Source organism: Pongo abelii, chromosome 18 (assembly GCF_028885655.2).
Source record: "Pongo abelii isolate AG06213 chromosome 18, NHGRI_mPonAbe1-v2.0_pri, whole genome shotgun sequence".
Classification (NCBI taxonomy): Eukaryota; Metazoa; Chordata; class Mammalia; order Primates; family Hominidae; genus Pongo; species Pongo abelii.
Genome location: NC_072003.2, coordinates 80,856,950 through 80,874,601, shown reverse-complemented (window position 1 = coordinate 80,874,601; position 17,652 = coordinate 80,856,950). Strand labels below are relative to the sequence as shown.

General features: G+C 54.6%; 1 protein-coding gene across 2 annotated transcripts in view; it reads right to left on the bottom strand.

The window, feature by feature from the left end:
* The window catches only part of CMIP (c-Maf inducing protein), a 271,934-nt gene extending 257,063 nt beyond the window's left edge, over positions 1–14,871 (bottom strand). Inside the window, exon 1 of one of the 2 annotated variants that reach the window (XM_024233595.2) lies at positions 14,139–14,871. In XM_024233595.2, coding sequence (XP_024089363.1) covers positions 14,139–14,438 — 300 coding nt within the window. In that variant the 5' untranslated portion in view covers positions 14,439–14,871. The remainder of the gene's footprint in view (positions 1–14,138) is intronic. The other variant, XM_063717370.1, reaches the window with a different exon arrangement.
* Between the last annotated feature and the right edge of the window lie 2,781 nt (positions 14,872–17,652).

The window sequence follows — 17,652 nt, the reverse complement described above, 5'->3', positions numbered from 1 at the left end:
TTTAAATCATATTTTCCGAGATCAAAATCTTATTTCCCAAGCACTGCTGCTGAAAGCTGAGGTGAAAACCACCAATAATATCTTAATCCTCCCAACGGCGGGTTTCCACCTTGCTTGGGTTGGGAGCTTGGTGGCTGGGGTTAGGACAGGGGCTGAGAGCCCATTCCAAATAATAGTGCCTGAGGTCACGGAGCGGGGTCACGGCACGGGGTCACGGCACGGGGTCACAGCACAGGGCCACGGGTACACCCGAGAGGAGCTTCCCTTGATTCCAAGGGTCACCAGAAGGTTTCCAAGAAAACTGTGAGACTTTCCTGTCCCTTCACAGCCTGGGGTGCCAAGGTCCCCCACCATGCAACAACAGACACACAAAGGCCTTTATTGACATCGGGTATTCCTAGAGAAACGGACGCAAACCCTGCATTCAAGCTCACAGTCCTGCAGGAAGCAGGAAGGTATACAGGTGGCAAACCCAACACAAGAGAAGCGGTAGCCACAGTAATGACAGTGATGGTGACAGTGACAGGGATGGTGATGGTGATGGTGACAGTGATGGTGATAGTGACGGTGACAGTGATAGCAGTGATGGTGACAGTGGAGATGACAGTGATGGTAGCGGTCATGATGATGATGATGATGGTAGCAAACATCTGTGGAGCACATGCCACGTGTCCACACTCTACTAAGTATTTTCCATGTATTCTCTCCTTTATTCTCAGAATTCCATGTATTCTCTCCTTTATCGTGGGGAGTGACTACTCTTATATCCCCAGCTTTCACATGAGGAAACTGAGAGCTGGATCACACCACTGGTTAAATGGCCTCATATGAAATGTCTGGATCAAAAACGCTGGCCAGCCCTCCTAACCACCCTGCCCGATCAGTGTCCTATTTTAGGGAAGGACTGACCTGGGCAGGCAGGGGCTTTAACGCCTCCACCTCCCTGCAAGACGTAACGGGGAAACAGTGTATGGGTTTCAAAGTGGAGGCAGGGGGTTTCCTCCTCCCTGATCCCCTTCAAGCAAAGCTTCCCAGAATGGCTGAGCAGGGACGGCCCTACGCAGGAGCACCCAGTGGAGGCCAGCGGGACTGAGATCAGCCGGGATCCCCTCGCCTAGTCACGCCCCCAGCCAGGGCTGTGCTGGCCCAGAGAGTGTGCCCTGCTTACCACTGGGGGCATCAGAGGAACCCCAGACTGTTCGTCTTTGCAATGCCCCCTGACCCCTACTCCCCTTCACCAAGCCTGCTGGCAGAACCTGCATGCCAACTCCAGAACCCTGCTTTTTAATAGCTTTCCAGGTGATGGGGTTCAGCTACAAAAAGGAGAGGGACCCACTGCCCCAGCCGTGGATGGGTCTGGGTCAAACAGATGAAGGCCTTTTTAGAAGAGGTGAGAAGCCAGGGTCCCTATCCCCTCTCCTCCCCACTTCCTAATCTCCCCCAGAAACCTGCTTCAATTCAGACAGGGCACAAGCAGCAGGTTTTGAAGTCATTTTTCCTTACACCAAAACTTTCTAATGCTAATTTCTCCCTCTCTCTCTCTTATTGGCATGATGTAATTCCCCTTTTCAACAACCCAGATCTCTGAAGTCCTGAGTCATCGGGGCGAAGGCAGGGACAGCGAGGGGGAGGTCAGTTGGGAGGGATCAAAGGTAGGAGGGAGCTTGCCAACGCCCAGGCCAGCCGGGATTTCCTTCTGGGGGCCTGGGGTGCCATGGCCCACCGGCTCTTGGCCCCACACCATGCTAGACACGGGGACAGGGCTCCTAAGGCCCCCACATTGTTTTTCAGACCTCCTCTGGGCCAGTTCTGAAGAGACGAGGTGACTGTGGGATGGTGCAGGAGTTCCCAGCTCTGTCACATGCCAGCCCGGACAGCTGCTGCCTACTCCAGAAAATGGGACCTCACGAGGTGGGTGTGATGATTAAATGAATGAACACAGCAGTTCTCAACCAGGGGCAATGTGGCCCCCCGGGGACATGTGGCAGAGCCTGCTTGTTACATGTCATGGGTTGTTACAACTGTGGGGAGCAGTGGGCCAGCATCTGGTAGGTGGAGGCCAACCTAGAATAAAAGCTCCTCCTGCTCCCTGTGTACCTATGTCACACGCACTCATTTAGGAGAAAGGGTAGATGGCTCCACCCCACATGGTTAATATGGGTGATTTCCAGGTGGTGGGATTCTGGGAGGATATTTTTTCTTCTTGATTTTGTAAGATTGTCGTCATCCCTGTATGATGGCTTCAGTTTTGCTTTTACAAGAGAGGGGAGGTAAATGTGGAGTGGAGAAGGCAAGAGGCAAAGGCGCCCTGGCTGCCCAGCTGGGGTGGTGCCGCGCCACAGGGGAGCAAGCCCTGGCTCCAACTGGGGAAGGTGGCCCTGGAAAACCACTGACTGGCGGGGGGTGGGGGGGTCGGAGGGGTTCCAAGCAGAAAGAAGAGGTGTGTGCCAAAGGTCAGAGGCATGGGGAAGCTGAGGCCAGAAGCCAGACAGGGCGGGAGGCTCGCTCCACAGTAGACTTTGAACTTCGTGCTCACTGTGATCAAGTCCTCACCACCGGCTGTGACAGAGCGCTCTGCAGGGTCAGGTGGTCTCAGGCGAGGAGGCTGAGGTGACTACCCCAGGTTCAACGAGGGCAGGTGAGAAGCGATCCTCTGCCACGGCTCCTCTGGAGATGGGTCTGCAGGAAGCTGGCCCAGGAAGCTCCTGGAAGGGGCCCCCGTCCAGTCAGGGTAGACCCTTCTGCTCTGTCCACACGCTCCCTCTTCCACGAGGCCCTCCTCTCAGCTCGCAGCCAGCCTGGCCACTTTGGGCCTTTCTGACGTTCTGCTTTGCAGCCCCAGAACTCTGCCCAGCAGCCACATGCACTGATACTCTGCCCAGCAGCCACATGCACTGATACTCTGCCCAGCAGCCACATGCACTGATACTCTGCCCAGCAGCCACATGCACTGATACTCTGGAGCCAGCCAGCCTGGGGTCAAATCCCGGCTCCACAATTACAAGCTGGGTAAGTAGGGACCTCTCCTCTCTGGGCCTCAGTTTGCTCATCTGTATAAGAGGGACAATGACAGCACCACCTCACAGGGACATCGTGAGGATTGGATGAGTGTTCATCTGCACAAAGGGCTCCCGTAGTGTCTGGCATACAATAGGTGCCGGGTAAGTGTTCGCTATCTTTATTGTTGCCTTGCTGGTGATTCGGCCCTTGCTGCCAGGGTTCCTGTGCTCACACCCCACCAAGGACTCGTCGTGACACGTGGAGGCCACTGGCTCTGGAGTTAGGCTGCCTGGGTTCCAGCTGTGTAACCTTAAACTCTTGAGGTCTCCATTTCCCCTGCTAATGCCTCATGGGGCTGATGAGAGGACGAAATGCACACATGCCTAAAGGTCTGAGAATGACTGGAGGAAACGATCATGATTACCCCGCGGTCCCCTCCACTCACCTTGGACATGACTATCATCTGGCTCTGGGATCTGTCTGTCCCTGCTGGGACTCCCCGAGCTCAGTCGCCACCAGCCCGCTGGGACAGTTCGAGCTCTTCCATTTTCCCACCCTGAAGCAAGCCTCAGTCACAGGGTGGTGAAACATGAACCAACCAGGGCCACAAACAGATGTCAACAAGTCATCATTCCCCTTTCCAACGGGCAGCCCTGCCCCCATAACCCACCAGCTGAGACCCCACTGCACTTCCCCCACTGCAGACAAGCGGCAGAGCGCCACTCCTGCGTCACCTACAAGGTGCCCAACCGTGTCCCTGGCCCTGAGCTCCAGCCTGATGGGATCACCTTCGAGACAGCACAGGCCTAGGCTGGGCCTTCCCACCAGGCCTCCCTGAAGCGAAGGTTCAAGAAAGGGGCCCTGTGAGCCACAGCTCAGGCCTGGGATTTGGAGTAGCAGGGGTCTCTGGTGGAAAGCCCACCAGGAGCTCACCAGGCTGAGCCCAGCAGCCTGACGCCATTACCATCACTCTTCATAGGCCACAGAGGTAGGCTCGGAATCCTAGGGCCTATGTCCATACCGAGAAAGGCTGTGTGCACCACGGCTGGGCCATGTGTTGGAGACACCATGCATGCAATCCCCTGCACACCTTCTTCCAGTACGGACAGAGCCCTGCAGCAGGGGAGTGGTACAACTCACTCTTATGCAGAGGGCCAGAGGCCCGTGGGGTTACAAGGAAGTGGAGGGGTAGATATCTGAGCTTGCGCCTCCCTCTCCGTGGGTCCCTCTCCCCTTCCAACAGGACAGACCTCCCGACTAGGCAAGCTGTTCATTCATTCATCCAAACGATGTCTGCTGAGGGGCAGTGCCTCAGTGTCCCCATTGGTAAAATGGAGAGAGTAACAGTATCTTACTGGGTTCTAGGGATCACTGATAAAACCTGCATAGCATAGCCCCTGGCAAGAGGAAACACACTAATCACACATGAGTGGCCGCTGCATGGTCACTACTGTGACTAACTGCCTGGTCCTGGCGACTCGGAGATCCCTGCACTCCTAAGCCTTTCAATCTGTGACATCCCGGGCTCCCGGCTGGCCGGCCAATCCTCAGTCTCTCTGCATCATAAAGCACCACCCGCCCCAGGGTGCATGGGTTTACCCAGCATTAATCACCCCACACTGGTAGACTCTACTCTAGGAGGCAAACCCACCTCTGTCTTTAACTCCTATGATGCCTTACAGTGTCCACCCCATAAAAACTGCACAGACCCCCGGAATGTGTCCAGCCGCTCTGGCCTGTCCCTTTGCTCACTGTTCCCTCTGCTCATTCCCACCTCTGACCTGCCACCTTCATCTCCATCAGTCTCCATCCTACCTCTCCATCCAGACGCCTGTCTCCTACAAAGAAGTCCTTCCCGAAACTCCCCACCCCCATGATGGCATCTCTTCCTCTGTCCAAACACAGGACAAGATATAAACCTCTCTAAGCAATGTGCTTTGTTCTATGGTGTATCATAATTGTAATACCCCCATTTAACTATGAGTCCCTTGGGAGGGAAGAGTATGTCTGACTTTCCAAGTGCCATGCCTGAGAGCACTCACTATGCAAGCACAGTGTCCCAGAACACTCAATTTGCACAAATAATATCTGGTGTTCAAGTTATATACCTAATGCTTACCCTTTATGAATAGTTGGCATTCAATTTCCCACATCGGTTCCCTTAACTTTTTTGACAAAATCACAAAGGAACGTCCGCCAACCTTGGCAAACACTAAACTGAGAAGCTCACTTATTTCTACCTAAGATGTTTCTGCAGGAGGCTGAAATAGTTTCATGTGCATCTACCAGGTGCATATACATTGACGGACCCACACAGACCAGGGGTCAGACCTGGCTTTGACACTAAACTCTACTTCCTCCCAGCTCTCTTTATCTGAGACTCCATTAGAGCATTTGTAAAATGGGAATAAACACCTACCCCACAGGATTGTTGTGAAAATTAAATGAGCACTGTGCCCGGCACACAGTAGGGATACAATAAATATCATTGCAACCAGGAACATATAGGTCCATCTCTTACAACAGATTTGCTTACCCTACGTTATTCCCCACCAGAGAAGACTGCAAGCTTGGCCGACCTGCCACCAACTTCCAACCCAGGAACCAGATGAGACCACGGTCACGTGAATTTCCTTTCTAGGGAAGCAGCTCTGCTCTCGACACCCTGGAGACCTCAAGGTCTGCTGCTGCATCCCAAGGATGTTGGTGTGGTAGCAGTCATCGCTTCCATGCTCTCCTCTTCCTCCCAGACGCACATGTAAACCACGTTCCCCAGGCTTCCCCTGCACTCCGTGTGGCCGCGTGTCTGAGTTCTGGCCAACCAAGCGGCCAGACGTACAAATGGCTTGACTGTGGTGCTCACTCTTTCCCCATCCCCCCCAACAATGAAGGACCTAGGGGAGGGCAGAACCATTTCACAAGAAAAAGAGGGGGCAGAACCCTCGGGAAACCCCTGCAGGACTGCAAGAACTGGGCTGCATGAAGCCACCCAGATGCCAGGGCTGCATGTTACGGCAGCTAGCCTGCCTGGCGAACACACAGCCCCTTCCATACCCGTGGCTCCCCTTCCCTGCGGAGCCTCGCACCGGTGTGTGTGGTGGTAAACAGGGTCACCTAGTCCACACAGGGAGCCAACACGCGAGGGAGGAGAGCCAGGCCTGGGTCTGCTCAGACTGTGTGCTCCAATTTTCAGACATCCTGGACCTCTAAGGAAACTGGCACTGGCCCAGGACACCCAGAGAAGCTAGCAGAAGTCCCAGTGTGATCTTCCCTCTCCATATGACCCCACCTGAGCTGGATGCAGCCAGCCCAGCCCAAGGGAAGCACCCAGATGCCTGTCTGATTCCATACACTCAAATCCTATATCCACCAGGGACCGGACGATCCAGACCATGTGCTTCCCTCCAAAGAGTTCACCCAGCACAATCAGTTTAGTCGCTCTGTCCACCCTACCATTTCTGACAGTAGCTTGAAAGCAGCAGCGCCACGAACGAAGGACGCCATGGGAAGACAGGTGGCGGGGTCTGAATCCCAGGTGGGCTGCTGAGCCAGCTGCAAGGGTCTCTGGGCCTCACACTTCCCCTCGCCCCTTCCTCGCTGGCGAAACCAGAGGCGAATCAGAGCACTAGTGTGTTCTAGATCCTAGGATCCTTAGAGTGTAGTTACGGACAAAGGGAGTTGCGTTTTCAAAGTTCTGCTGGGCTTTGTCATTTAAGAATCTCTTAAGGCACTGCTACAGGGCTATTGTTCACTATTTACTGGGAGGCAGCCAGGTTTGCAAAAAAAACAAAAACAAAAACAAAAGAAAAAACACACAACAGAAGCAACAAAATGGAAGCTTTATGGGGCAAGGAGCTGCCTGTGTGTCCGGCACCTTGCACATTCTACACACTCATTAATTTTTTAAACAGATAATAACAGCTTCACAGAGCAGGGCGAAGGAAATTGACAATCATAGAGCACGTACCAGGTGCAAGCCACTTTACTGGGTGATTTCTACGGATGATCTCCTGCCTCAGGGCCTTTGCAATTGCTGTTCCCTCTACCTGGAATGCTCTTCCCCCTGGAAGTCTTATCACCCCCTTCCCTGACCACTATGTACAAAGCAGCCCACCACTCGCCCCACCCTGCTTGCTTTTCTCCACGATCCCTGCCATCGGATTTTATAATTACTTGCTCTTAACTTAGTTGTTTGTCCACTCCCATCAACACAGGCTCCACGAGGGCAGGCTCTTGTTTTCTTCCGAGTGCCTAGAACGGTGACACTTATCTGCTGAATGGAGGCATGAAAGCACCGCCAGGCCTCACCTCACTTACCCTGACATCAATGCTAAGAGGAAGTCTCTCTGATCCTCGCTTTACAGATAAGGACACAGGCTAGGGGGCCTGCCCAAGGTCACCACCTGGGACATTGCAGAGGCAGGATTCAAGCTCCCCTGTCTGATTTCAAAGTCCAGGTCCTCACTCCCCTACTCCACTGGGTCTGCCGTGTTCTCTTCCTGTGGCCTCAGTGCACACCCCAAATGCCAGGATGAGCACAGTGCACATGGGAGGGGTAACGAAACGGCTACTGAAGTCAGGAACCAATTTCAGCACCAGAAATATTTTCTCTGCCATCTCCTTTGCCTCAATACACACAGCAAACACCTCCCCCACACGCACGTCTCGTCACCCTTCGGTTAGGGCTCTGCTGATGTAAGCGAAGCTTCCTTTCAAAATGCGCACAGTCTCCCTCGGTGCCTGTTGAATACACTGGGTGGTTCATCACCAGAGCCAGGAGCAACGAAGAGAAATTCTCACTTCCTCTCTTTCTCCACCATGGGGCTGGGTGGCCTGGCTTCCATCCTGGGGAAAGCAGGAAGTTGGGGAACAAAAAGCAATGCCCTCAGGTGGAGCTGCACAGACCCTTGTCCTGCGGGTGGAAGTCAGTGCATCTTTGTCAGAGCCCCCTGGTCACCTGTGTTCCTTCAGCTGCAGGGAAGACCAAGTGGCCAGACCCTCTGAGGGGGATCCCTGGTTGGTGACCTTTAGCCAGAACAAAGCATGACTCCAGGTAGCAATAACTCCAGGAAACACTGCCCTTCCCTCTTCAAAAGGAGGCTCAGCTCCCCCATCCCAAAGAATTAAGCAAAAGAACATCAAAATAGAGACAACTCCATTCAGTAAAAATAGAAAATGTTTTCTTTCAAGGAACAAGAGTGTATCAGTCCGTTTCCACGCTGCTGATAAAGACATACCTGAGACTGGGCAATTTACAAAAGAAAGAGGTTTAATGGACTCACAGTCCCACATGGCTGGGGAGACCTTACAACCATGGTGGAAAGTGAAAGGCACGTCTTACATGGTGGCAGACAAGAGGAGAATGAGAGAGCTAGGCAAAAGGGGTTTCCCCTTATAAAACCATCAGATATCATGAGACTTATTCACTACCAAGAGAACAGTATGGGGGAAAGCGCCCCATGAGTCAATTATCTCCCACTGGGTCCCTCCCACAACACAAGGGAATTATGGGAGCTACAACTCAAGATGAGATTTAAGCGGGAACACATCCAAACCATATCAAAGAGGCTGGGACTAACCTCAATGCCCATCAACAGGGGAGGGTCTACCTACATTACTTTGATACACTTCTATGACAGAACACTATGCAGCAATGAAAAAGAACAAGGCAGCTGCACACACATGGAGGGTCTCCAAAATATTCTGTCCAGTGAAGAATCATGGTAGATAGCTGTGTGCATGCATGTCCAGACACACAAGAAATGAGCAGCAGTGTTTGCCTCCAAGGAGGGCCACTAGGGGCTGTGAGGACGTCGAGTAAGGGAAGCTTCATTTTTCATTACATACCTTGTTATACTAATCAAATCTACCTGATGCATACATGAGTATTTCAATTTTTGTAATTTATTTTAAGAAACTAGACTATGCCCCCCAAGGAATTTTTCTTAAACTGCTCACAAGAATTTCATTGCCTTCCTACCTATGAGACCTGCTAAATACCCCTAACTTTCCCCAATGCACTATTCATCTCAGGGAACTCTCTGGAGGCCACCCATTTTTAGGTAACAGTAATCCCTTCCATTTGTGCGGAAAGTCATGAAGCTCTTTCAGGGCAATCAGCAAAACAGGAATTGGAATCCTGGTCACTGTATGCTGACTATACTACTAGGTGCTTATCTACCCTCTCCAATCCTTACAGCAACCCTAGACATGAGGTGCTCTCCCTAAGGATGGAGGAAAAACAAGGCCCAGCAAGGGAAAGCAAAGCACCAAAAGTCACACAGCCAGGAAACTGCACCCTCCAAATCCAGATCCAGCACCATGAGAACGCAAAACCCAAATCTGTTCTGCCCCACAGCGGAGATGTCCCATTATCAGGCTGCCTCACTTAATCTCATGTATTCCTTTAATCAAAGGTGTAAGCTGACCCCCTGCAACGTCTATGCCAACAAAACACCAATCGGGTACCCTCAGTCCTGGCTGGCGGCAATTGAGGTGCCCTGGGACAGCTTTGCCTTCTACCAGGTCCCCCTGAGCCCTGTCCAGGACAGTGCCCCAGAAATGCCCTCTCTCACTGCCCGATGAGACACTAAGGAGCAGGCAGGGCCGCCACACCACTCAATCTGTGGGCCAACCAGCCCAAGCCAGCAGCAACTGCCACCTCTGTCACCCACTTGCAGGAAAGCTCAGCCACACACAGTGAAATTCCTTCTACCTGGACTGGCATGATGTTGCCGTGGCCGGAACAGGCATCTCAGATTGCACCAGGCAAATGGGAGCATCAAAACTTACTCCTTCCTTAAAATGCACTTACTTATTACAGCCTAGGAAAGGCAAACCACGTTTGCAATCTACAGAGAATTTTGACTTTTTCTCCTCTCTGTCTCGGCCCCTCCCCTCCACCACCTCCAATCAGACAAGTTGTCTAGGAAACAATTTTGATACACTCCAAAATCCTCCTATGACAAATGGCATGGAAAGGGGGGAAAAAATCTCTGTGTTTACTGCCATGAAAAACATCAAATAAATTAAAGGCAGGCTAGGCACATGGGGGGAAGGGGGGCTATGTGACAAAAGTGAAAAAGCAATTAACATGCGTGCATGTGGACACAGATGAGTTCTCGTGGGATCTGTGACTACCCTGGAGGACACAGATTTTAATTCTTAAGTAGAAACCAAGCCATGTGGATGTGTAACTCTTAGCTCAGCAAGTGACACACAGTAGGCGTGCAGCAAGCCTGTGCTAAACAAAGTCCGAATTCAGACAACAGCTGCTCCCCACCAAGAAAACACCAGACTAAAGAAACCGATGAGAATTAAGGTGGCTTCTCCTTTCCCATCCACAACAAGATGCCCGGAAACACTGCAATCAAACAACAGAGTGGTGAAAATTTAAAAACAAGCCACTGATGAATTATGGCTTGAGAATAAAGAACACTACTGTCACCTGTGCCCCGACCCCTGAATAAAGGACTTTCTGAGTGGATCCACGATTCTGAAATACCGTGTGCCACATTGTCTTAAAAGTAAGATGAAATAAAAGGTAGGCAGCTTATTTGTACTTCTGTGGTGCAGAAGAAACAAAGCCTACAGACAAAGCCCTCTGCCCACGGACAAACATGTCTAGCAGGTGATCAAATTCAACTCACAGACGAGAACAGAAAAATGGATTCTGGTCCTGCCGAACCCGGCCGCTTACGCAGAACCCCTGGGTGCCCTGGCTGTCATTTACAACCAATACGACTATCACCAGCCATGAAGAGCCAGTGAGGCCCAGGGACTGGGAAGTTTGGGTACAAAGAGGAAATGGGGCACCACATTCAGGCCACAGCCTCGGCAGACAGGCCCTTCCCCACAAAGGTGCAGTCCTGGGTACCCCAGGGAGGGGGCCCTGGCCTCCCTATCTCCCCTCCCAAGTCAGCAGTCGCCTATCTGCTTCCTCCTTTGTTTACGAGCATTTCGGATCCAAAGTCTCCAAGCACAGGGTGCATCAGACCTGGCGGCCGTCACAAGCCACATTAGGCACGCTGTTGGCTCTGCAAGGATTTAATCAGTAACTGGCCCAGGAGACCAGGGCAGGGCAAGCTGCGACCTGATTCCACAGGAGGCAAAGTTTACAGGCAGGCCAGGTGGGTGAGGCTGCTGGCTCCACTGGTAAGACAACCTGGAGGGCTATCAGGTCCCTTGGACCCCAGACTAAAAGGTGTACCTAGCTGGTGTCACCCAGTAGGTGGGACTGGGAGCCCCAGTATGCCTGCATCCCAGCCTGATGCAGATGTGCTCCTGGAAGCCTGGTCTTAAATCTCTCAGATTCAGTTAATTGGATCAATGGAGACAGAATGCAGAAGGTTTGGGCAAAAAAAGAGTATTTGGTTTGTTTATTGGTTTGAATCCCTATCAATCACTCTGGGTCTTGTTCCTGAAGCCCATACAATTAACCAGCCAATTACCAGATGATTCCGAGTTGGGCTGTGTAGATGGCTTAAAATATGGATGACTGAGATTTCAAGTAAGGATATGACTCTCTACGAAACATACTTGGAATATCGGGAGCTCAGGGCTGGGCCAGGGGCTGCTGCGAAGCCACAGGACTGCAAAGGGTTTTTGTTCTAGGGAACTGCACTCAAATTCACCTTTGTTTCATTTGGACTCATATTTCTCAATAGAATGCTTGGGCCACACTATAAAACACAGACAGATTACATAATGTCCAGGCCTCAGGGAAACCCCACAGGGGCTCCACTGCTTCCCTGAGAGCCTGGACACCAACCAGGTGTCTCATGATGGGACAAGAGCCCTGGTGGCAGTCCCAACCTCACCTCTGCCCCGGAGGCCAGCGCTCCAGCCAGGCCAGCCCTCACAGCCCCACCTCCAGGCTCACAGGCCCTGAGGCAAGGCCCCCTGGAGCCCACCAGAGGGCAAGGGTAAGACTTAAGGACATCCCCTGCCTGCAGTGCTTGGTGACAGTGCGAGTGCTTGGCAGCGGAAAGGGGATTATGCCTGTCCATCGGACACTTCCTTATAGTTCCTCTTGCCACATTTCCTAACACCAGAGCAGGACTCTGCCAAGAGGAATCTTACTCCATGGATAAGCCTCAGTCCCAAGTACTAGACAGGTGCTTTCCAGAGAGGCCCACGCTACCGATGGTGCCACCCACCTGGGCTGGCCAAGGTGAGCAAGGGGCCTCTGGCTATTCAGGTCTTTCTTCCTTCCCTCTTTCTCTCAGATATACCTCCTGAGCAATCGGAGGTAAATGGGGAGCCATTAGCCTCGAGAGCTGGCTTTCCGTAAACTGAGGATGGTAGCAGCAGGACACTCACTCCTGGCTTCTTCCGGGGGAGAAGGGGCTCCTCCTGGCCTTCCCATGGCAGGTCACTGTTCCTTCTAACCATTTTCCTACCCCACCACCAACAACCCTTCATTTTGTGGAGTGTAAGAGGAAAAAAAAAAATACCCAATAAAGTCCCCCTGAGCCAGGTGAAAATTCTGAAGCCAGATCTGGGGTCTCCAGAATCCAGGCAGGAGGCACTGCGGTCACCAGTTCCTCCCCACATCAGAAACACTCTGTACTGGCAAATTTTCGGAGGCTCTCTCCCGCTCCATCCATTGGAAAGCCAAATGCTGCGGCCTGTGGCGCGGGACGGGCTTGAGGACATGCACCAGCCTGACCGGGGACTGGGCCGCCTCCCCGCGACTAGCAATCCTCCCTGAGAAAGGAGTCTTTGCAGATACTGCACCAACGTGCCCACAGGAAAGAGAAAATAGGTGCTCTAAGCATGTCGGACCCCAAATTCAGAATAAAAGTCCTCGAGGGCTGCAATGCTCTGGGGTGGGGGGTGGGGGATTGGTTCAAGGAGTAGGATTCTTCAGCTAACTTTTCCCCCCTCCCCATTCTTTGGGGCATGTGTCATGGCCTGTGACACACCGCCAAGGCAACATGGATGCCGGGGAAATGTCTACACACGCTACACGTTTGTGACATGCCATGTAAGCGACACCCTATTTCCTGGCTGGGTTTTCTTGGCACAGGTGTGGGCAGGCAGTGGATTCGGACCCCTCCCACTGCGCTTAGTAAACAGGATCACGGTGGCCCCAGGGAGGAGTGTGCATTCTGGGGAAGACAAGCTACCCCTCCAATGAGGATGGGACCCCCACGGCAAGCCTCAGGCCCAAGCCACAGCCGGTATTTGAAACTGTCCTTGTTTCAAAACACAAAGCATCCTGTTCAGGCTCCTACCCGCCACCCCCACTCTCCCCTCGACCCCACCACAGCTGTCTTTCTCCACGTACGAAGAAGGCCACCATTTGCAGATCTGATTTCAGAAACAGATCAATGGTTTTTCCTCTCCGACTCATCCAGCTGACCCGGTCCTACCCATGTATTTAAAAACAATAACAAAATTAAACCTCCAGCAACACAACACACACGTATACAAACACTCTACAGACAATGCCGGACCAGGGCTCCACCAAGCAGCTTCTAGGCTAGAACTCAACCACGGCTGGGTCCTGAGATATTCCAGGACCACTGCCCCCTCCCCCTCCACTTCCAACCTCTCAATGTGCGAATGAGATTTTCAGAAAGGGAAGCACTCCGTTCTGCCTGCCAGCCCTGGCAGGAAAAAGAATAAAGGACGGGTAAACCAAACAGAGGAACTGGCTTCTGGAAATTCTTTGGGTTTGGGGGTTTGGAGGTTTTGTTGTTTTTTTTTTTAAATTTGAGGAGTGGTATTTTGTTTTCCCCTCCCCCATCCCTCAGATCCAGATGGGCCAGGGGCTTCCAGAGAGAACCCCCAACACCATCAGGGCCCAGCGTCGGGTCCATCCTCGAGTCCCACCCACCAGAAACACAAGAGCTGGGGGCAGAAGGTCCCCAGGCACCCAGCCTGGCGGTGGGCCGAGTCTCCAGCATTTTAAGGGTCTCTCCCGAGCCCGGTCGGCTGGTTTGGGCTTCAGACTCCAAAATCGAGCCCCGCGAGCAGGCCAGGAGCGAGGCGCCCTGGTTCTCCCCGTTCCCCCGGCACCCCCCACCGCCCCCCAGGCCCTGGGCTCCAGGTGCAGCGCCAGGGGGCAGCCAGGGAGGGCGCATCTCGGGCCCCGAGGGGAGGCGGGGGTGCAGCCGCGCAGAGCCACTCACCGTGGCGGACGCCAGGTTGTTGTCGGCCAGCGTTAGGTGGTGCGGCTCCCAGCGCCTCAGGAATTTCGAGGTGAGGATCTTGCTGAGAAAGGTCCGCGGGTGCCGGATGACACAGACCTGAATGTCGCCCTCCTGCAGCAGTTTGTACCTCATCCCGTTGCAAAGCAGAAGAGCCCGGCGGCAGGGCACGGCGCCCATCTTCGTGCCCTCGGGGGCCGACACGTCGCCCCCCAGCAGCGGCTTGGTCTCCTCGATCTGCCGGGGGTCGCCGCCGCCGCCCGAGCTGCTGGTCACATCCATGGCCGCGCCGGGGGAGGGGGCTGGGGGCGGGGAGAGGGGGCTGTCCTGGGCTGCTGGGGCGGCGGGGCCCCCGGATCCGGCGGCCCGCACCCCCCCACCCCCCGGGAAGGTGGGGGGGTGTGGGGCTGGGGGCACCCGCAGGGGAGGGGGCGCTGCCCGCGGGGGGCGGCGCGTGCGGCGGGCTGGGCTGGCCTCGGCGCTTCCTGCAGGGCTCCGGGCTTCCTCCTAGCTCGTCGGGTGCATGCTCGCGGCGGCTGACCGGGCTCGGCGGGCGGCAGGGAGGGGCGGGGAGGCCGAGGGCGGGCCGGGGCCAGGCGCGGAGGGCGGGCGCCGGGGTGGGGGCGGCGGGGTGGGGGCGGGCGTGTCTCGGGGCCCCGCGCCGCCGCGCGCGTGTGTACGGAGCGTGTGTCCGCGCGGCCGTCCGGGCGAGAGTGGCCGCGGGCGGGGCGTGCCGCGCGCTGGGCTCGCGGAGCCCGGGGCGCCCGCGCGATTGGTCCCCGCAGGGTCATGTGCCCGCCCCTCTGACGTCAATGGCGGCAACGGCGGCGGCCGCGGCGGCTTCGGCCTCTCGCGGGCGGAGTCCGCGGTCCGGGCGGGGTCCCGGCCCACGACGGGGAGGAGCGGCCCGACGGGAGGGGCAGCCCCTGGGGAGGGGGCTGGGGCGGGCGGGCCCCGCGGGGCCCCGGCTCGCCCCGCCCGGAATGTGGGGAGGGGGCGGGGCGCGGGGGCGGGGCGCGTGACGTCACGGCAGCCGCGCCCCCGCGGGTGCCCGGGCGGGAGCCCAGCCTGGCTGCCCGAGTGAGGGGGCCCGCGCGTCGCCCACCCCCGCCGCCCCCGGGCCGGATTCGGACGGGTAAAGAAGGGTACCCGAGGGCCGGGGGCTGGGTGGAAGGACGGGGACTGGAACCCTCGACCCCTGCCGCCTCCTCCGCGGTCCAGGCTGCCCAGCGGGCTGGCCAGATGGGGCCGTGGGACGGGGACGCCTCCCCGACTGAAAGTGTCCCCGCAGTGGTCCGGACAGAGCCCACCCTGCCCTGTCTCTCACTGCGGGACCCGGCCGGCCTCGAACTCCTGGCCTTTGACGTCTGCAGGCTTTGGCCTTGGGGGTCCTCAAACCTTCTGGGGAGAGGGGACGGTCCCCCCACCCTCCTTCTTTCTTCTGCTCCTGTAGACAGAGCCTCTTCTAGGAACCCAGTTAAAGCCCCCCCAACCTACACAGCCACCCCTCTTGTGTGCACCCTAGCAGCTCCCCCTACTTTACCTTCCCTGGGACCCCACCTGGTCATTTTATCTGAGTTCACAGGCCCAGCACCAGCCCACGAGAGAACCATATTCGATTCTCTTGTGACCCGGGGTATCAGGAACTGCAGCCTGGATGCAAAAAGCTCCCTTTCTGCCATTACAAGCAGCCCGCACCTAAGGCCACCTAGCAAATGCTCAGCTCCTCAGCCAGGTTTTCTTACCTCCACGTGCTCCTGCAGCTAATAACGTTAAAACCCTAGATTTTTGCCTTTTTAAGTGAAGGCACCTCTGTAGTGAACACATGAATGTGTGCAGCGTGTGTTGAACTGCGTCGCGAACACTGCGGAATATCCACAGCATCTGTGCCGTTGGTGGAAATTAGTCACACCCCCTCTCCCAAGAACAGGCTGCATGAAGGTGCTCCCCAGAGGACCCTCTCCCCGAGCCTGGCCAGGGTTTCAGGCAGGGGGTGAAAGGCAGGTCCCAGGCTGCATCCCTCACCAAAGAAGACTCACATCCAGCCTGCCCAGGAGATGCCTCCTGGGTGAGGCACAATTAGATTAGAAATTTAGAAATTCATTAGCTGCCCACAATTTGCTGCCATTTCCTTCAAGTTTTGAGCTTGAACAGCCTTGAGAAAACCACCAAGCATGAAGGGGCAAGCCCTATATATGTGGGTGTTGGGGGGTGGTTGTGGCCAAGAAACCCCCCAGTCCATTAAGGGGGTGGGATTAGATCCTTTGTTCAAATTTTTTCATTGAGCTCCTGCTGTATGCTGGCCACAGGCCAGGCACTAGGGTATTAATAGTAATGACTATAATAACCACAGTGGCCAGAGACTTCCTATGTGCTAAGAATTTTGTACGCACACATCATTTTCTTCTCACACCCTATGACATAGGTGCTGTCCTCATCCTCAACCACAAAGCACGGAGGTCAGAGTCCAGAACAGTAACAGACATTGTGCTTGGTGCTCCAGGAACAGAAAGGGGGATGTCTAACCCAGTGTGGGGGACCAGGGTACTCTAAGAGTTCTTTAGGAATCAAGTAAAGAAGGGGATAGGTGCTCCAGGAAGAGGAACTGGCTCCTACCAAGGCAAAGAGATGGGAGGATGCTCAGCTTGTTCGGGAAACTGAACTCACTTGCCATGGAGTGCAAGGTCCCTGGAGGAGGTGGAGCAGAGATGTAGGCGGTGAGCAAGCAGCACCCTGAAATGCAAACCCAGGGACTAGAGCAGTGGGGAGACACCACATGGGCCATGCAAAGGAGTGACTTGTACATGGCTTCTTCAAAAGGCTGCAGCGTGGCACAGATGAGCATTGCAGAGGAGAAACCCTAGAGGCAAGGAGGCCAGTGAGGAGACTTTCATGCCCGCCTTCCCCCAGAGAAGGAAGCAACAAGGGCTAGCACAAAGTCACTGGGTGGAGTGGCCCAGTGGCAAGCAAAGCAGCTGCTGTCCACTTCAGGGACATCTGTGGACACGCCCCTACCCATACAGGGCACAAAACTCCAGTAGAAGGAGGAGATTTAGCAGGATGCAAATCCCTGATATATTCCAGGACCATTCCAGACATCCTCAATGCAGCACAGTACAGTGGCTGATTTGTAAACATTAAGTAGGACATACCGTGATAATAATGACCGGTACCCAAACGCCAGATACTATGCTGGAGGCCTCATGTATTTGTTCTCATTTATTCCTCCCCACCAGCCTAGGAGGTAGGAACTATTACCATCCCCATCTTAAGAGCGAGGAAGTTGAGGCTCAGACAGGGTCAGGCAACTATCAGGATCCAGCCGAGGTTTGAACCTCAGATTCTGTTCGACCTCAAATTCCATGTGCTTCCCACTCCTCTGGGAATTTAGGAAGACATTACAAATGTCTGTCTTTGTCATGTTGTCCTGAGCAGGCATTCAGTAAGAAAGTATTGAATTCAATCAGTGTCATCTTTAAACAGCAGTATTTCTTGA